This window comes from Amphiprion ocellaris, chromosome 12 (genome assembly GCF_022539595.1).
Source record: "Amphiprion ocellaris isolate individual 3 ecotype Okinawa chromosome 12, ASM2253959v1, whole genome shotgun sequence".
Classification (NCBI taxonomy): domain Eukaryota; kingdom Metazoa; phylum Chordata; class Actinopteri; family Pomacentridae; genus Amphiprion; species Amphiprion ocellaris.
The window spans coordinates 2,385,199-2,405,032 of NC_072777.1; the positions used below are offsets into that span (position 1 = coordinate 2,385,199).

At 37.7% G+C, this 19,834-nt stretch overlaps 4 protein-coding genes across 21 annotated transcripts in view; 3 read left to right on the plus strand and 1 right to left on the minus strand.

Annotated features, from left to right (window-relative positions):
- The window catches only part of LOC111585940 (clathrin coat assembly protein AP180-like), a 39,762-nt gene extending 34,849 nt beyond the window's left edge, over window positions 1-4,913 (plus strand). For 13 of the 18 annotated variants that reach the window (XM_035941683.2, XM_055016205.1, XM_055016211.1 and 10 more), the window contains 5 exons: window positions 164-225; window positions 1,929-1,958; window positions 2,098-2,181; window positions 2,267-2,379; window positions 3,625-4,913. In XM_035941683.2, the coding sequence (XP_035797576.2) occupies window positions 164-225; window positions 1,929-1,958; window positions 2,098-2,181; window positions 2,267-2,353 (263 nt within the window). In that variant the 3' untranslated portion in view covers window positions 2,354-2,379; window positions 3,625-4,913. The remainder of the gene's footprint in view (window positions 1-163; window positions 226-1,928; window positions 1,959-2,097; window positions 2,182-2,266; window positions 2,380-3,624) is intronic. The other 5 variants (XM_055016207.1, XM_055016213.1, XM_055016221.1 and 2 more) reach the window with 2 other exon arrangements.
- Window positions 4,914-7,360: 2,447 nt separating this feature from the next.
- Window positions 7,361-12,294, minus strand: LOC111571141 (inactive serine protease 35-like). The gene is made up of 2 exons (XM_035949972.2): window positions 11,417-12,294; window positions 7,361-9,398 (listed from the first exon to the last, which is right to left on the minus strand). Exon 2 carries the CDS (start codon window positions 9,392-9,394, stop codon window positions 8,063-8,065), a length of 1,332 nt encoding a protein of 443 aa, XP_035805865.1. The 5' UTR covers window positions 9,395-9,398; window positions 11,417-12,294; the 3' UTR covers window positions 7,361-8,062.
- A 1,090-nt stretch (window positions 12,295-13,384) lies between these two features.
- LOC111571142 (C-C chemokine receptor type 7-like) lies at window positions 13,385-15,736 on the plus strand. Its single transcript, XM_023274217.3, has one exon. It carries the CDS (start codon window positions 13,416-13,418, stop codon window positions 14,328-14,330), a length of 915 nt encoding a protein of 304 aa, XP_023129985.2. The 5' UTR covers window positions 13,385-13,415; the 3' UTR covers window positions 14,331-15,736.
- A 788-nt stretch (window positions 15,737-16,524) lies between these two features.
- On the plus strand, window positions 16,525-18,786 carry LOC111571143 (C-C chemokine receptor type 8-like). The gene has a single exon (XM_023274218.3). It carries the CDS (start codon window positions 16,537-16,539, stop codon window positions 17,452-17,454), a length of 918 nt encoding a protein of 305 aa, XP_023129986.2. The 5' UTR covers window positions 16,525-16,536; the 3' UTR covers window positions 17,455-18,786.
- Window positions 18,787-19,834: the final 1,048 nt, after the last annotated feature.

Sequence of the window (19,834 nt, forward strand, 5' to 3'; positions counted from 1 at the left end):
AGCTAAGCTAATCACCTTCCAGCTCTGTGAATAAAAGCAAAGAATTTCTCAAAGTGTCAAACAGCTGCTTTACCCGCTCCTACGTTGTTTTAGATTCTCCTGCTTGTGCTTTTGTGATAAATGTACGTATTTCTGAGTACTTCTCCGTGTGTTTCCCTCTCAGATCTGACGATGGGACCCCCAGCGGCCCCTCAGGTAGCTCCCCCCTGTTGGGGTGCTCCCATGGTAAATGTTGTCTGTGTTTTCTAGCATGGAGTTGGAGCCGCATGGCAGCGACTGACGGCTTAAAGCACAGCAGCCCTTCATCCTCCTCTCCAGGGTCTAGAGACGAGACGGAAACTATACCGTAAAAAATAAAATACTAAAGAGGAAACAATCTGCAGCAAAGAGCAACAAAAATATGTTTAAAATGTATGGAATATTGTAACATTCAACAGCTGTAAAACCGGTGAAAATAACAGTAAATATCGACAAAATAATCATATTTTAGTTGATTAACTGAGTGTAATTTTACACTTTGTAAAAGAATGAATTCGCATTTGTAAAAATGCCTATTTGTGATCTTATTTACAATTCTGGCCTGTTAATTTATCTGAAAAGTGTTTTAAAATTGTAAATAACAGCAACTATCTGTAAAAGAAGACTGGTTTTGTTTTTGCTTCTGTAGATGCAGTGAATAATAGTCTAATATTACTGTCCTTTATTAGATCTTATCTGTTTTTAATTAAACAGGTTAAAAAAATTATGTAACATTTTTCAATGTGCAAATATCTGTAAAATAATATTCATTTATTTTTTGCTAATTTTAAACAGTAAAAAATTACAATGAAACATTTTTTTCTGTGATTTTAGTAATGTATCATTTAAAATAAAATAGTAAAACAGAAAATCTGGAGATTAACATAAAAAAAACTAACATTTTTAAACTCCTTAAAATACTTTTTAAAAAAATTTGTAGATACCAGAGAATGTCTGTAAACTCATAACATTTTTGCAAATTTAAATACAGTAAAACATGTATTTTACTACTATTAATTTAATGGTTTAAAGGTGTAAAAATTCAGTTTTTTTAACTGTAAATTAATACTTTTTTCAAAACTATTATTTATATTTAAAAAAATACTTTTGATATTGACAATATTTATAGGTTTGGCTTTTTTTACAGTCAGCAAGTAAATTAATACTTTAGATTTTTACAAGATTTTTCCTGTGATTTTACGACTAATTATGTGTAATTTAACAAAACAGTGAAAATCCATAAAATCACAGTTTAATTTTTTTAATCAATTTTCAATCCTTAATAAACATGCTTTTTCTGTCAAATAATTCAAAATATCCCTGAGGTAATTATTTATTGTGACTATTTAAGTACAATAAATAATGTTTTATAACTTTATTAAATGTTGTAAAAGAATAAAATATAATTTTCATGTTTAAAAAATACTTTTAATGTCGGCAATTTTTATAGTTTTTTTTACAGTCAACATGTACATTAATAGTTTAGATTTTTTCTATGATTTTACTACTAATTATGTGTAATTTAATTAACTCAAAAATTACAGTTAAAATGAGGGGTTTTTTTTTACAGATGCTCAACAATTCAGGAAGTTTATTCCTGTAGTTTCTCCTGGAGAGAGATGAAGTGGAGAATGATGAGTTCAGAAGCTGCTGCTTGGATTCTTCTTCTTCTCCTCCTTCTTCTTTTTCTCCTTCTTGGAAACCTCAGTTGTGTTTTTGGCAGATCTAACCTCCATCTGAAGTCCACCATCTTCCTCTCCTGCATGTTTTCACTGAATTATCTAGCGTTGGGGTTTGTCGTGTCCTCGTGTGTCGCCTGTTTGAGTGCGTCTCGTTGTGTGTTTTGTGTTTTTGTCGTATGTGTAGCGTAGTAACATTCCACCTCCTCCTCTCCATCCCCTCCCATGTAGACCTCACCCATGGGTCCCAGCTTCTTCATGGTAAGACCACCAGTCCCATACCCAGTAAGCTCTCTCTGGGCCTTACTAGGTATCTGATGGACGACGCTGCCTTTAGGTGGCGCTCTCACTCCCCTCACATGCCAGATATCTGCTCTCACTGTGTGTTTCCATGTTTTAGGCCGGGGCACCAGGCGCCGGAGCTCCCATGATGCCGATGGCGAGGCCGGGCTTCCCAGCAGCCGGAGCAGCTCCCGGAGCCCCGGTAACGCCCCGCAGGATGAGAACTTTAAATCATGTCAGTCATAAAACAGCTCTGAAAGGAGTTCTGATTGAGTCTGTGCCTACAGATGTCTCCTGGAGTGGCCCAGAGCCCTAGAAAGCCTCCACCACCCAGGAACGCTCTGGACGACCTCAACATTAAGGATTTCATGTAGACTGATGGACCCAGAAACCCCCAAAGGTACAAACACACCTTACCTGAATATTCACAATTTGTTCTACTAAACACACCTCTGCTTTACTGGAATATTCACATTGTCTCCTTAGGAATTAAATATTCTACTAAACACACCTGTACTGTACTGGAATATTTCATAGTTGAGTGAAATATTCTACTCCCGACATTTATCTAATGGCTTTTTCCAAGATGCAGATTTAACACAGTTTATAATATAACAAGCTTTTAAAATACAACACAGATTGACAATTTAGATGTTCCAACCTTTATGTCTTCTTCGTTGGGCTCAATTTTTTTAGATAATTTTTTAAAAATTCTAATATTATTATATCTGTTGTTTTTGATCAAATTTCTTTATTTTTTAAACTTTGTATTTTTTTATTTAAAAAATCATTTTGTTATTGACATTTGTTATAGTCAAATGTTTAAATATACATATTTACATATTATATATATGTAACAAATATCAATAAAAAATGATTTTATGAATAAAAAATAAAAAAATAGTAAAGATTTTAGATCTTAAGTTTTTTAAAGTTTTTAAGATAAATTTATTTATTTCCACCATCTGCTAGGTTCTTTTGTATTTTTCATTAAAATATTTTGTTATTTATTGTAATGCTTTTATTTAATTTTGAATTATGTTTTTGGATTATTATTTTATTCATTTTTTATTTAAATATTTTTCACCTGCTTTCTTCCAAAGGCAGCATGTAGTTGGGTTCACATTTAAGACAATATATTTTTTAATAAAAATACATGTTTTTATTTTGTTTTCTTTATGAAGAGATTTAGACATTTGTTGATTTTTTAGATCTTTTGACACTTTCTGACAATTTATTTTTTAGAATTATTTTTTATGTTTTTTGTTATTTTTTAAAATGTATATTTTAAATTGTTTTTGATCATTAGAATTATTTTTTTCATTTCCTACCTGCTTTTATTTGCAGCATTTAGACAGGATCACATTTCAGGTGACTTTTTGTATTATTTTAATGATGACATTTCTTTAAATGTTGTCATTTTTACATTATGGTGTTGATATTTTGTGAAATTTTTATGTTTCGAGAAGCATTTTGTTACTTTATATATATATATATATATTTTTTTTTAGCATTTTACAGCATGTTATTTACAAGCATTTCTCAGCTCTGATCAGCTCCTGGTTCAGAATTTTACTTCCTGCAGGACTTTTAGATGTAATCGAGTACTTTTACTGATGTGAATATTTGCTGTGCTGCTCTGCAGGTTTGTCATTTGTGTCTGGAGCTCTGTGGATGTGGATGTCTGCACTTCCTGCCCTCCTTCCCCTTCAGCCAACCAGCCGTCATCTCTTCGCCCTCCGACCTTCCAGCCGTAAAATAAAAAAACAAAACCAAAAAAAAACCACCCTTCCTTATCTAATGTTGTAGCACAACTGTGAATGTGAACCCTAGATACAGAAAAACAGAATTTGTGTGTGTGGGTGTGCGTGTACTTCAGTGTTAACCTTTACTTAATATACTTACTTGGGGGGAAAAACAAAACAAAAAATAAATAAATAAATAAATAAATGTGTATTTAGATTCATTCTGGAGTTCAGCTGAATGGAATGGTGGATTTGTGTCGGTTTTCTTTCTCCCAGACGAGGACTGTGTTGTTAAATGTGGATGTGTTCGGTGTAACTTCACTGGCCAACCCTCCTACTCCTACTCCCAGCCTCACTCCCAGCCCCAGTCCCACCACTCCCAGTCCCACCACTCCCCCTGACTGTGTTTAACGTCCTTAAAGACTCGGTTGTTCCTGTATCTGCCCGGCCGTCCATCCTCCCGCCTGGATCCAAATGCAAATCTGGACTTATTATCATCCTTGTGTGTTCATTTTTACTTTGTTTTTGTTTGTTTTTTTTAGCATATGTTATTCCACGAAACATGCAAAAAAAAAAATATCTGTGAACGGAGTCGACATATGCATTTTAGACTATTTTCGATGATAGATTAAACATATTTTCTTTATTTTGAGTGAATAAAATGTATCATATATTTTTAGTTACATTAAATTATACGGTTGAAAACAAACAAAAAACGGCAAGTAGAGCGAAAAACCCTCCCCGGCTCTTTGTACATACCTCTAAATCTGTGGAAAGAGGCGGTGTGGAGTGGAAGCTGCTGCCCCCTGCTGGCATGGAGTGGAACTGCATTGGATTTATTCTCTCAAAGAGCTCCTTCCTGAGTGGAAAACGGAAGAGAAAAACCAGGCAGCGTTAGTGATTCTGGGCTGGATGTTCTGTGTGTCGTTTATTTCCAAGCAGTGACTGTATCTTAATCCATTGTGGCAAGTGTTGAACGAAAAATAAAGGCGACTGTGACACATGAAAACAAAAAGAACGTGGAGGAATAATGTTTGTTCATAGCAAGGCTGTGGTTTTTTTGGGTTCTCTTTTTTTTTGTTCTTTTGGAATTTCTTTTTTGGGTTTTTATGGATGGCATCGTCCTCCCTCCCTCGACCCCACCTGCATGTGAGTCCAAATGAGATGCAATAAAAGACAAATACACCGATCCTCGTATCTCTGCTCTGCTTTTGTTTGAGACAGTCAGCTTTTCTCTTTTTTTTATCAGCAAAAATGACAGTTTTTGGTCAAGAAAACACCAAAAAAAAGGCCAATAATTGGTGTGCTTACAGCACAAAAGGTGCTATTTTCTTTTTAAACATTACAAAATACATTCTCCAACTTTGGAATGAATTTTGACCAGAGAGACTAAATCAATAAATAGAAATAATCAAAGAAAATAAAACAAAAATGTAGAAATAATCAATTAAATATTAGTGGTGGGACGCAATTTTAAAAAATTAATCTAATTAATTACAGGTTTTGAAATTAATCACAAATAATCGCATTTTTGTCAAACAGCAATATTTGACACAATAAGTAATTGTTTTCAATTCAAATAAATTTTGGTTGACAGATGAATCAATGAATAGACATATACGTGTTTAGAATTTAAAATTTATAAAATTAAAGCAAATGGGACATATAGAAAAAAAGTGATTTGGATGATTTAAAGCCTGATTTTGTTTGTTTTTTTCCACTGTATGGCACATAACAAAACTAGTTCAAGATCCTTCAGAAAGGAGAAAATCCAAAGGTTCATTCTGTTTTCAATCAATTCTGGGTCTGATCAATGGTGTCATTTTGATGGTTCCTTTTTTAGGAATATAAATTTTTATTTTTAAACAAAAATATTTTTTCATAAACTAAAACTTAAAAAAAAATAAATAAATAACTATCAAAAAATTTAAAAAGTAGATGATTAAAAAGTAATTTAAAAAAATAATAAAATAAAATATTGAAAACATTATTTTAGTTGTGTCAAATAAACACAAAAAATATAAAATTTTTTTTTAAAGATCAGGATTACTGGCTTGATAACTGTGAAGCTGCTTGGAGCTTTTTTTCTTAAATATGTTGTATTTTTTTCAAAGAGGCCAAACTTTGCTCTAAGTTTTAATTTTAATAAAGAATATGTGTGTTTATTTATTGATTTAAACACTTTAAAACTCATCTCTGTGCATTAAAAGTAAATTTTTTAGAAGATTTTCCATGAAAATAATGATAAATAGTTCACCTGTAACCCTCCACTGTTGCCTCTTCTTGAATTGACAGATCTACTGCTGCAGCTCGAGCACTCCAGCTCACCTTTAGCTCTGCTTAAACTGATTCTGTAGAAGAATAAAGATGCAAAAAGCTCAAACCTGCAAACCTAAAGAACAGGATTGGTTCTTTAGATTTTTTACATCTGAAATTCTGGAAGTCTGAATCTGTGTTTTTCAGAACATCATCTGCAGTTTTAAGGTGGAAATTCAAATATGGTGATTATGTCACTCATAAACCTTCATTTAACATGTAAAAGAACATATCGACGTTTAAACATGGTAAAACACTGGATTCTTTCTTCATTTTTAGCAAAGAAACATAACAATATTAAGTCAGTCAAAAATATTTCTGCTGAGCTTTAACTCTCCGGTTACCTTCATTTCTCAGGTACAGAAATGATGTTTAATTATCCAAAAAATATCAGAAAGCAAAAAAAAAAATCCCAATAAAATTTGTTTCTATCTCATTGTCAACTCTGTTTCTAACCGTTTCAATCAATAGTTAGAGCACCGGTGTTCTTTACCTCTCATAGATCAATGGCTCAATGAGGATAATTCACTTGTTTTTCATGAAAAATGCAACTTTTTTAATGTACATCGGAAAGACTTACATCTAAAATACAACAGTTATACATGACAGGGAATTTTAAAAAAAAGTTATTTTTACAGTTTGAATATTTTAATTTCATAAGTTGATTACCAATCAGAAGAAGTTCTTAGATTTTGTAAACTTTAAAATGACCCGCAACATAACGGGAGAGTAAAATGCAGGAATTCTGGTGAATTTTCAAGACAATAACGAAACACCTGAATTACAAATGATAATATCCAACATTAAAATCACCAGGAGCAGCAAAAAAGCAAAAGGCAACCAGAAAAACTGCTCAGGATCAACTCGAGGAACACGACCAAGAGCTCCAGGTATCGACTCGACCTCTAAACTCCCTAAATCTCAGTCTGGTTGAACATCTTCAGGGTCTATAGAGCTGTTTTGGTAGATTTTATTGAATAATAATGCTGGGCAGGTGGTTTTAATGTTGTGTATAAAGAAAATAGGTAAAATCTTTTATCTTTATTTTATCTTCAAGTGTAGCTGCTGAAAAGTACAGGTTTGACAATGGAAAGGGTGTTAGAAAGAGTCTAAACCAAACCCTTCTGATTCTCCAACCAAACCAGTGCCAGTCCAGTTGCATTGTGGGTAATAAATCGGTGGAATAATTTTTTCAGGACGTGATTTATTGTAATAACATACAGATATTTTACAGAACATCCACAGTTAGAATCACATCACGTGACATCTTTCATGATCTCACTCAGATTTATGTGAATTTTTTATATATATATATATATATATATATATATATAAATAAAACACACATACTGATAGACTCAGAGGGGGAAAAAAGGTGGTAACTGGAACCAAAAATGGTTCTTTTTAAGTGATGCCACAGAGGCACCATTTTTAGATCCACAAATAATGCTTTAGCAAGAGTTTTCTTTTCAAGAACTCCCAAAGGTGCATCAAAGAATAAAAAATGGCTCCTTTTGTCACCAGAATGGTGAAAATAAGCACAAATAGGTTCTTTAAGGAACCACTTTCAAGATAGTCTTCAAGAATTTTTTCAAAATAAAGGGTTCTTTGAGTTCTTCTAGACCTAATTATTCTGTGCAGGTTGAAAAACAGTTATTGGTTGATTATTGATGTTCCTAGAACTTCAATTACAGACAAGTTTCTAATCAAAATGTTGAACTTCAGAGAGTTTTAGGAGAATTTGGAAGATCCAGATAAACATACACAGTCTTTACAAGGGTATTGAAACTTTTGTTCACACCAGTATACAATACTGAATAGCAAGACACTATTGGCTGATTCAGTGTTTGAAGAGTGATTGCAGTGCTTATTTTTACTTCACTTAGGAAGTACACTTGTTATAAAGCTTCTAAGTCCTATTATTGAATGAAGGGTTTTTTAACCGTTCCTCAGACATCTCCTTGGTTTTTGAGTCTCCATGAACAGATCTTTTTTCTTTTGTGGATCTTTTGTTCGGTCGGTTCAAACCTCTTTGCACAGACTCAGATCTCCTTGGATCCAGTGGCAGATCTGGGCGTATTTAGCCGGCGTGATCCTCACCGCCACGTTAAAGTCCCTCAGCTCGCCTCCTTCCACCTCCACCCACCGATGCCCCGAAAACACCCCGATCACCCTCCGCTGCCACTTCCCCTTCCCGCCTCCACCATCCTGTTTCAGGCGGACGTAAACCCCGGCACCGGTCGCTCCTTGCTGGGCATCACAGTGCTGGTACATCAGGTCGTCTGACTCCTTCACCACCGAGCAGAAACGATAAACCACCTTCTCATTTCCACTGCCGTCCTGCAGGCTTTTGTCGCCGTCGAAGCCCGAGAAGTGGATTCGGGCCAGAGGGGTCGCCAATGGAGCCACGCCGAGCTCCATGTGCTTTTGCTTGATGGGCCTTCTCAGCTCCAGCAGGGCGTAGTCGTAGTCCGGGGAGACATTGGAGCTCTTATCGTGCATCCATCCCTGAGGGATCTGCAGCTTTCTAACTCGAGTCCATCGAAACACCGGCAGCTTCTTGGGTTCGGCGCTGCGTCGGATCCGATTGGGGCTTTTCCCTCCATCTCTCTTCTCAGATTTCCTTCCTCGCCGTCTTCCGCCTCCCTTCCTCGCCACATCTCCATCGATGCTGTTCTTCTCATCGCCTTCATTCATTGGCTGCTCCTCTCCGTCCTCCTTCTTTTTCTTCCTCCTCCCGGCCCTTCGTCTTCCTCCCCTCCACCCGCCCAGCCTCCGTCTCTTCGTCTTCAGCTGCAACACTCCAACTCTCAGCCTCTGGGCGCCGTCCAGGTAGTCCCTGCCATCGTGGATGCAGCGTGCGGATGTCAAAACGTGTTTCGGAGACACGAGGACTCCAGAGCATCCGGTGGAGAGTCGGACGGTGGCGGAAAACGGGTAGTTGGTGACGAAGTGGGAGTCCGAGATCACGAAGCGTCCATCGGCTCCGTAAACCTGCCGCTTCCTTCGGGTTCGACCCGCGGGCAAATGCGTCTTGTTGAATCCCTGCAGGCTGATGTCTGAGTGCATTCGAGTGCCATTTTCGTGCATCGTCTCGTATCCCAGAATCCTCTCCTGCTCGGCGAGGTCCACCGGCGGCAGGCTGCTTTGGCACTCTATTCCACAAAGCGTCTCCCTCCCTTCGCTGTCCTCATCCTGCTGCTGTCCTCTGAACTGAGGAGGGTTTAAAAGTGATGTATGTTTGACCTGCAGCTCTGGAAGTTCCTGTCTGCTCCACCTGTTCGCTTCACAAACTGCAGAAACTGCGAGAGCAGCTGCACAAAACAGCACTCCAATGAAGCGTCCGAGGCCCATTTCACTGCAAACAGAAGAGAAAATGATTAACATTAAGGTCTCTGAGATTGCTACGATCAAACTTCTGGATATACCTGAGTTAAATTCCTACTGGCTTTACCTCACACCTCTCATTTCACATCCTAAAGTTTAGAACAACGACAAAACACAATAAAAAAAACAAGTTTCTCCACATGGAACCTTAAAAACCAAAGTGAAAATGAAGCTTCACTTTGAAAATCTTCAGACTCCTTAAAACTGTCTAACTGTACATTTATTAAGTGTGAAGAGTTCCTTTGTCTTAAACCTTTGAAAATTAAATCTTAAATTACTTAAAATTAATCAAGTACTTAAAAATTGTCAAATTGGCCTAGCATGTGTCCAAAATGATTTAGAAATGGTCCAAAATGACACCAAATTTGTCCAAAATTACTCAAAACTGTTCTAAAGTGACCTTGACAAGTATTCTAACCATCTTGAATCCAATAGAACACATTTGTCTTTTAATAACAAATGTAAATGATGCAAATTAGTCCAAAATGTCTTCAATATAATTACAATGACTTAAAATGTGTCAAAAAAGGTGCTAGAAAGGGTCCAAATGAGCCACATTTGTCCACTTTAGTCCAAATTAGAGAAAAGTAGAGCAAGTAGAAGTGTTAAGTGTTTCTTTGTCTGAAATCTTTGAAAATGAAATCTTAAATGACTCAACATTTGTCCAAAATGACTTAAAAATAATGAAAATGACTTAAAATGTGTTCAAAATTAATTAGAAATGGTCCAAAATGAATCAAAATGATCAAAAATAGTACACCTTTGGGGTATTTTGAAGGGAAAAGTAGAAGTGCGAAGAGTTCCTTTGTCTTAACTTTTTAAGAATTAAATCTTAAATTACACAGAAGTTTTCAAAAATCACCTAAAACTGTAAAATTGACTTAAAATGTGTCCAAAATAAATTACTTAGAATTTGTCCAAAATGACCTAAAATCTTACCAATTTACTCAAAATTCGTCCAAAATTACTCAAATATTGTCCTAAATTGATGTGGACAAATATGTGAACTATCTTGAATCTAGTAGTACACCTTTGGGGTATTTTGAAGTGAAAAGCAGAAGTGTGAAGAGTTCCTTTGTCTTACGTCTTTGGAAATTAGATCTTAAATGACTAATAAGTTGTAAAAAATTACTTAAAAATGGTCAAATTGAATTAGCATGTGTCCAAAATTAATTAGACGTGGTCCAGAATGAATCAAAATGGTCAAAAATAGTACACCTTTGGGGTATTATTAAGGGAAAAGTAGAGTAAGTAGAAGTGCAAAGAGTTCTTTGGCCTTACAGCTTTGAAAATTAAATCTTAAATTGCACAAGTTTTCAAAAATAACCTTAAATTGTCAAATTCAATTAAAATGTGTCCAAAATCAATTAGAAATGGTCCAAAATTAACCAAATTTGTCCCAAATGACTCAAAATTGTCATGAAATGACTTTCACAAGTTTGTGAACTGGCTTAAATCCAATAGAAGATAAGAGTTCTTTTTCACAGACTTAAAAATTGGAAAACTGGAAATAAAAATGAGATTTTTACTCTAATAACACATAGATAAATTAGCACTTAAATAAAATCCCTGACAAGCTTCTAAGAGGATAATCTTTCAGTTCAGGCTTAGCACCAAACAGCCAGCAGATGGCACTAAATCTTTATTTATGAACATAAAATAAGTGAGCAGTAAAGCCATGTTTGCAATATTTTACTGTAAAGTGTCTGCAACTGCAAAAATGATCATTATTAAAACATGCAACTCTTCACTTTAAATGTGACTGAACAACACTAAAAGCATTTTTTTAGCCTTACTCTGTCCTGATTTTAATAGAAGTCTGATATTGTGAAGTTGTCTGACACCTAAGAGAGATGCATTATTAGGAAAAGGAAAATATAGAAGATTGTTACGAGAAAGTGCTTCTATATTTCTGTTTTCATTTGCCTCTCCATGTGTAATTTGCCCAAATTTGGCACGAAGATGCAAGAAAATCCAAAACGTTCCTACCTGCAAACATTCAAACACCTGCAGACGGTCCAGTAGATGTTCTCCTGGTTAATTAAAAACTCTTTCTATCCAAACGACTTCCAGACTGGTTCCATCGTTCCTGAGGGCGAAAAAAAAGGAAGAGTCTGGTGCGCATGGAGTGGCTGAGCACAGAAACCTTCATCTGATGGAGAGAAAAAAAAACGTGACAGGAGGGGGGAGTCAGAGCAGCAGCATGAATGAACGTTTAGATCATGTGATCAGATTCCAGGTCCAAAGCAGAGCCATGTGGAGCCCAGTTCAGGTGTTCTTCAGCAAATATGTGAATTACGCGCAGAACAGCGACGTTTTCAAGGCGAAAGGCACAGAGACGCGACGCTTCTGCAGTTAAAAAGTCAGCATTCATGACATTTGAAGCATGTCCAGAGTGTTTTTAACCCCTGCTATTGTATTTTCAGTGCCGCTGTGCAACAAGAGTTCATTCAGAGCAGAAACTCCTTCTTCTGGCCAATCAGACGCTGCTCAAACAGCAGTTTCCTCTCAGGCAGCAGGTTTAGGATGCTAGATGTGTTTGCAGAAATCACCTTAAACGCACCGGAAGTTGATTCACATCATACTTGTCATAAATAGACACATTTTAAGTCATTCTGGACAATTTATCCACATATTTTGCCAATTTTCTGATCAGTTTGGACAAGTTTCAAGTGCTAGGATATGTTTAGATTTTGGACAATTTCAATCTAGTTTTGGAAACATTTAGAGTCACTTTGACCATTTTTGATATCAATCAATCAAGTGCCGTGCCATTCAGCGTAGATGATCATTTCTCTCCATCTAATCTGATCTTTTGCTTTCTGAATTGTGACTGTTGATCATTCCATGTCGAGCCACGATGTCAGTCTATCATTTTCATTGGAAAATATTAAGATTTATGTCATTTTAGTCATTTTGAGAACACTGTACTTATTAAGGACACAATTGACTTTATTTTGGAAACATTTGAGTCCTTTTAGACTTTTTTTTTTCTGTCATTTTGGATCAATTTTGGATAAATTCAAGCCGTATCAAAGACCATTACTGTTCAGAGGACTTTTTTTTAACAAACTGTTAATCTGCAGCCGTCTTCCCAGGAATAGATGAAGTTCAATGCATAGAGTCTTTTTATGGAATGTGCAACACTCTCATTAGTCAAAAACTGATGGAGAGGAACTGTGTTTAACTCAGCCCTCTTGTTGGTGCACAGGCATGTCCTGAGCCTCTTGGCACACGATCCGTCCAATCAGAAGATCCCGGATACTGTAAATTAGACCCTCCCATTGTGATTCTTATGTATCTTTCTGTACTGTTCCTATGTCCATTAACTGCCGACTTCTGTCTCAGTCATGTATTTTCACAGCTTCTAGTTGACGCACCAGCTCTAGTCGTCAGTATTTTAGCAGTTCTTAAACACAGCAGCTTTTGTTCTAACAAGAAGTCTTCAGGACATGGAGTGGCCTTCAGTACTAAACGGGTGTGTGAGAGCGTGCAGTGTATGTGCATGTATGTGTGAGCAATGAGTGTTGGTGTGTAGTGAGTGTAAGCTGCTGCAGTTTGCTCTCCATTGACCTGGTTCTTTTCATCTTTGTTTCATCCCAGTACAGATAGTGTGAGATAATGTTCGAGACCCTCCCGTCTTACACAGGTTAACACAACTCTTTTTATTAGCACTTATGCAATGTATAAATCAGTATTAAGCCAGCAGTATGTTTAATAGATATAACAAAAATAATAAATTCTGACAATGGCCTTCAGTAAACTTTCATCTGGAAGTTTAGTTAGCAGCAAGGTTTTGTTCTTGCTTTCCGTCCATAGAGGTTTCATGCAGTGTTGAAATGGAAATACATGACACATTGTCATGCAGCAATGCTGAAATGTGTCAGTATCACTGTTTATCATCTGTTCCTCCCCTTCCTCCTCACTGATCACATACATTCATCAGCATTACTTCCTCACTGCACAACATTAGCAGTTACCCTGCAGCATGGAGCAGCTCAATTTCACCATGGTGGAATCGAACACGTCCTCCTCTCCTGAATACCAACCTGATGTGGTCCCTGCAGTGCTGCTGTCCATCTGCTTCCTGCTGGGAGTTCCTGGAAACATTGCCGTGGTTCTTCTCAGACCCAACTGGCAGCACCTGTCCAGTCTGAGCCAGAGTTTGATGCTGAATCTGGCTTTTTCAGACCTGCTCTGCCTGCTGACCCTCCCGGTGTGGATTTACATGTTGCTCTACAGCTGGACCTTGGGCCTGGAAGCCTGCAAGGTGGTAATTTACCTTGTATATTGCAGTGTTTATGGCAGCCAGCTGGCTGTGACAATGCTGGGCATCCAGCGCTACCTGGTGGTTGTACGCCTGAAGAAGTTCCTACATCTTGGAAGGAAGAGGCTGCTGGTTCTGCTCTGGCTGGTTGCAGCTCTGCTGTCCATCCCTGCTTTAGTGTTTCAAGAGCTGTACAGATACCAGAACTGGTCAGAATGTGTGCGTATCTACTCCGCTGACCCTCCCAGGATGGCTGCACTACTGACAGAATCCGTAGCGGGATTCATTTCACTTTTTGTCGTGGCGTTTGCTTACATCCAGGTCCGCAGAAAGGTGAACCAGGCAGCATTTTTCAACAACCCCCAGACAAACAGACTGGTTACCAGCATCATTGTGACCTCTTTTGTTCTGTGGGTGCCGTATCACACCGTGAATGTGCTGAGTGTCGTGGCCATTTCTCTCAACATAAGGAGTTTGTGGAATTTTTTCCACAAGACCTGGGGAATTGTTGTCGCTGTAACATTTGTGAACAGCTGCCTGAATCCACTCCTGTACGCATTTGCTTCTTACAAAATGCGCCAAACCACAACAAATAATGCAGCCGCAGTTACCACAGATGAAGAGTTACAAGAATAATATCGCCAAGATCAAACCAAAAGTTTCTGTTCGACTACCTCTGCTCTGCCTGATTTTCTGCTTGAATAATGTGTAAATATTTTCATAGATGTTTGTGAAATTTAAGCTTGATATATCAAATACTCTCTGAGGTGACATTTCCACAGAGTGTTGCATAATTTCAGTGTATATTTGAACAGCAACATCTCAGAAACTATTAAAGATAAAAGCCTGAAAGGCTTCCACTGTTATTTGTCATCATGTCATTGATTCAGAATCTGCAATATTGGACAAGAAGATCAATGCTCTCTGATTATGGGTGAATTGAAATGTAAAAAAGTGAAATCACGAAAGTCATGAAGAGTTCCATCTTTGGGTTCAAAATACCAAAAAACTAATGATAATGCAGAAGCTGACTGGTGATATTTTCTGAACCATATATAGATTCAATTCACAATAATGCAAACCAAACGTCATATGAAATACTTGGTCACAGAAATGACAATAAAGCTATTTTTGTTGAATTTTGACAACTGATTGAACAGATTTGACAGGTTGTAACTCTGAAACTAAAATATTGCTCGATAGTCTGATCCAAGTAGAACAGAGTTCTGTAGTTTCAAAATGGTTCTTCAAATATAAATATATTATAAATAAGAAAATTATCTTCAGCTTCTTCAGACTTGGATGAAGATGAAACGTTTTAATTAATAGACATTACTTGTAGAAAACTGTCGTCACTGACATGAGTCTTTTTTTTGGTAAATTCTTGTCCAATAATACAAATTAAATTGCCCATGATTCAGTATGCTAAGCTAACTGGTTGAATGTAGCATTTTACTGTAAAGATATAATAAAAATAATATATTTTTCATATCTTAAGTTCTGATTCATATTACTTTAATGAAATGCTTTAATTGTAAAGCATTTAGTACCTCTGTTTTGTAAAGGTTATTATTATTAGAAGTATTAGAGTTAGTAGTATTATATTTACTTTATGTTGAAAGCAAATATTTTACAGAAATATTATCTGAAAGGTGAAATGCAGAAAAATGTGTCCTGTGATTTATATAACTGATTTATAAATAAGTGAATAATAAATGAATAAGTTTTCTGTTGCAAATTATCATGGTCGAGCTGAAAAATTGACCATTTTATATGCAGATGGATTGCTTGATCTTAAACAGTGCATCAAATTTTATAATTCTGTCAATTTTTGTAAGTAAAATCTTGTTCTACGGTAGCTAACGTTGTCACGTAACACCTCAGCTCTGTGCATCAGTCATTTACATGGTTTCCTAATGGTGTACTTCTCAACCACACAACCAGCGATGATGCAAAGACAACTTCCTCTAAACTTCTTTGGTATTTTTGAAAGGTTTTACTTCATTTCGTCTGCAGACGCATTAATTGACTGTACAAAGAATTCTCAGTAAAGCTTGTATCATTCTTCCACCGTAGTGTCTTCTGATATTTGCTTCATCCACGCCAGCATCTTTTCTTTGTGCTCTGTCCAGCTTCAATGGATTCATGAACTTACAGAGCCGACACGATACGTTCAGTCAACCAGGATAGGCAGGAGGTCTTCCTCTGAGTGTGGGGGCATATTCCTGGGGTAGTTCTGCAGGAGATGCCCTCAGAGGCAGAGGAAATGTAGTCTGGGTCTAATAATCTTTCTTGTAACTCCTTCAGAGGAGTCATAGATGTCTTGGTGGCCTCCGTCACTAGACTTCTAGCACTAACTGGCTGCACTTGTGTTGAATCAGGCAAAAAGGAGGTAAACACTAATGCTAGTACTTGTTTTACATTTTAATTAACAGACATTACTTGTAGAAAACTGTTGTGACTCTGACATGGAAGAGTCTTTTTTTTTTTTTTGGAGTTTCTTGACGTGTCCTGCACATTTGTGAGTTTATATGTATGTGCTTGACAACATTCATATAGGTGTGTTGAGCTAAACAGCTTCTCATAGCAACTACATGGCATCTACATGTACAGTCATTGCCCATGCTTTATGCATGTTTAGTTTTGACTTCCATGTCATTGTGATGACTGTATTTTTGCTGTGTATGAAACAGAATTACATGGCACAGTGTGATGCAGCAATGATGAAAACGTATGACGTTCAAGTAACATCATCATTTGTTCTTCCCCTTTTCTGTAACTGGTCACATATTTGTACCAACATCACTTCCTCAGTGCACAACATTACCATCTACCCTGCAGCATGGAGCAGCTCAATTTCACTGTGGTGGAATCTAACGTGTCCATCTCCGATTTTTCTGGAGATCAACCTGATGTGTTCTCCGTGGTCATGGTGTCCATCTGCTTCCTGCTGGGAGTTCCTGGAAACATTGCCGTGGTTCTTCTCAGACCCAATTTTCAGCATCTGTCCAGCCTGAGCCAGAGTTTGATGCTGAATCTGGCTTTTTCAGACCTGTTCTGTCTGTTGACCCTCCCACTGTGGATTTACAGTTTTCTCAACAGCTGGACCTTGGGCCTGGAAGCCTGCAAGCTGGTATCATACCTCGTATACTGCAGCATTTATGGCAGCCAGCTGACTGTGACGATGCTGGCCGTCCAGCGCTACCTGCTGGTTGTGCGCCTGAAGAAGTTCCTACATCTTGGAAGGAAGAGGCTGCTGGCTCTGCTCTGGCTGGTTGCAGCTCTGCTGTCCATCCCTGCTTTAGATTTTCATCAGCTGACCACAGATCAGAACTGGCCACAATGTTGGCGTTTCTACTCCTCCGATGCCCAGAGTGTGGCTGCACTGCTGACCGAATCCGTGGTAGGATTCATTTTACTTTCTGTCGTGGCGTTTGCTTACATCCAGGTCCGCAAAAAGGTGAACCAGGCATCATTTTTCAACAACCCCCAGACAAACAGACTGGTTACCAGCATCATTGTGACCTCTTTAGTCCTGTGGGTGCCTTATCACATCGTGAATGTGAGTGTTGTTGCCATTTCTCTCAAAAGAAGGAGTGAGATGTTTGCCGACAAGACCTGGGGAATTGTTGCAGCTGTAACATTTGTGAACAGCTGCCTGAATCCACTCCTGTATGCATTTGCTTCTTACAAAATGTGCCAAACAACCACAACAAATAATGCAGCCGCAGTCACCACAGATGAAGAGCTACAAGAATAATATCACCAAGATCAAACAAACAGATTCTGTTTGACTAAATCTGCTCTGCCTGATTTTCTGCTTGAATAATGTGTAAATATTTTCATAGATGTTCGTGAAATTTAAGCTTGATATATCAAATACTCTCTGAGGTGACATTTCCACAGATTGTTGCATAATGACCCCACACACCCATCCCACAACCTGTTCAGCCTGCTGCCATCAGGGAGGAGACTGAAGAGTCTGAGGACCAGGACCAGCCGACTGAGCAACAGCTTCATCCACCAGGCTGTCAGGAAGCTGAACTCTCTCCCCTCTCTGCCCTCTCTACCACCCCCTTCCCCCACATACACAAACTCTGGTCAATAACCTCTGATCTGCACTGTAATAGCACATTCAACCATCAAGCATATTTGCACTTCTTGGACTGTTACTTATTTGCACTATTCTGAGTATTCTGCACTAAATCCGTCACTTTATCTCATGGTCATGTTTACATTTCACTCAGTTCTGCTTTTCTTAGTTCTTAGTTGTTGCTCGGCTCTAATTTTGCTTCCTTTGTTCTTTTTTTTTGCCCTTTAATATCTTATTTTCTAAATCTTTATTTAATGTCTACTGTTGCACGAAGAGAGAGTAACAAAATTTCGATTCTTGGTATGTCATGTACATATTGAAGAATTGACAATAAAGCTGACTTTGACTTTGATAATTTCAGTGTATGTTTGAACAGCAACATCTCAGAAACTATTAAAGACAAAAGCCTGAAAGGCTTCCACTGTTATTTGTCATCATGTCATTGATTCAGAATCTGCAATACTGGACAAGAAGATCAATGATCTCTGATTATGGTTGAGCTGAAATGTGAAAAAAGTGAAGTGATGAAAGTCATGAAGAGTTCCATCTTTGAGCTCAAAATACCAAAAAACTAATGATGATGCAGAAGTTTACTAGTGATATTTTCTGAACCATATGTAGATTCAATTCACAATAATACAAAACAGAATGTCAAAAAAAATGTTGTAATATGAAATGCTTGGTCACAGAAATGAAAAAGTAATTTTTGTTGAACTTGGACAACTGATTGAGCAGTCTGACAGTTTATAACTCTGAAACTAAAATACTGATCAGTAGTCTGATCCAAGTAGAACAGAGTCCTGCAGTTTCAAAATGGTTCAGTCTTTCACATGGTTCCCTTTGGAGTAGTTTTCAACCACACAACCAGCGATTATGCAAAGATAGCTTCCTCTAAACTTCTTTGGTATTTTTAAAAGGTTTTACTTCATTTTGTCTGCAGACGCATTTATTGACTGTACAAAGAATTCTCAGTAAAACTTGTATTGTTCTTCCACTGAAGCGTCTCCTGACATTTGCTTCATCCAGATCAGTGTCTTTTCTTTGTGTTCTGTTCAGCTTCAATGGATTCATGAACTTCATGAACCAGGAGACAAAATAGGTCGTCCTCTGAGTGTGGGGGCGTTTTCCTGGGGTAGTTCTACTGGAGTTGCCCTTGTAGGCAGAAGAAATGTAGTCTGGGTCAAATCATCTTTCTTGTAACTCCTTCAGAAGAGTCACAAGTGTCTTGGTGGCCTCCCTCACTAGTTTGTTTCTGGGAACTCCTTCAGAGGAGTCTTAGGTGTCCTGGTGGCCTCCCTCACTAGACTTCCAGCACTAACTGGCTGCACCTGTGTTGAATCAGGTGAGTCTCTTTAAAGACAATAAACACTAATGCCACCACTTGTTTTACATTTGAATGAACAGACATTCCTTGTAGAAAACTGTCACATGGAAGAGTCTTTTTGTGTGTGTAAATTCTTGTCCAAAAATCCAATTTTTCTAAGTAAAGTCTGACTCTACAGTAGCTAATGCTGTCAGGTAACACCTCAGCTTTGTGCATCACTCATTTAGATGGTTTTCGTAACGGTGTACTGCTCAACTACACAAGCAGTGATGGTGCAAAGACAACTTCCTCTGAACTTCTTTGGTATTTTTGTAAGGTTTTACTTCATTTCCTCTGCAGATGCATTTATTGACTGTGAAAGAGTTCTCAGTAAAGCCTGTATCGTTCTTCCACCGAAGCGTCTCCTGCTATTTGCTTCATCCACGTCGGCGTCTTTTCTTTGTGCTCCATCCAGCTTCAATGGATTCATGAACTTACAGAGCCGACAGCACTGATACGTTGGGTGACCCGGGAGGTCTTCGTCTGAATGAGGGGGCTTTTTCCTGGAGTAGCTCTGCTGGGGTTGCCCTCAAAGGGAAAGGAAATGCAGTCTGGGTCAAATCGGGGCTTTTTCTCGTGCTGAACATTGTCTAGACAGAGCTGTTAATAAAACCAGCAACCCAACAGGTCAGAACTGCTGCAGAGAGTGTGTATGTTTGTGACTCAGTCTTTCCTCCAGCTGTT

Excerpts from the sequence above, each read along its gene's own strand:
- LOC111571142 (XM_023274217.3), top strand. The coding sequence starts at position 13,416 with ATGGAGCAGCTCAATTTCACCATGGTGGAATCGAACACGTCCTCCTCT.
- LOC111571141 (XM_035949972.2), bottom strand. The coding sequence starts at position 9,394 with ATGGGCCTCGGACGCTTCATTGGAGTGCTGTTTTGTGCAGCTGCTCTC.
- LOC111571143 (XM_023274218.3), top strand. The coding sequence starts at position 16,537 with ATGGAGCAGCTCAATTTCACTGTGGTGGAATCTAACGTGTCCATCTCC.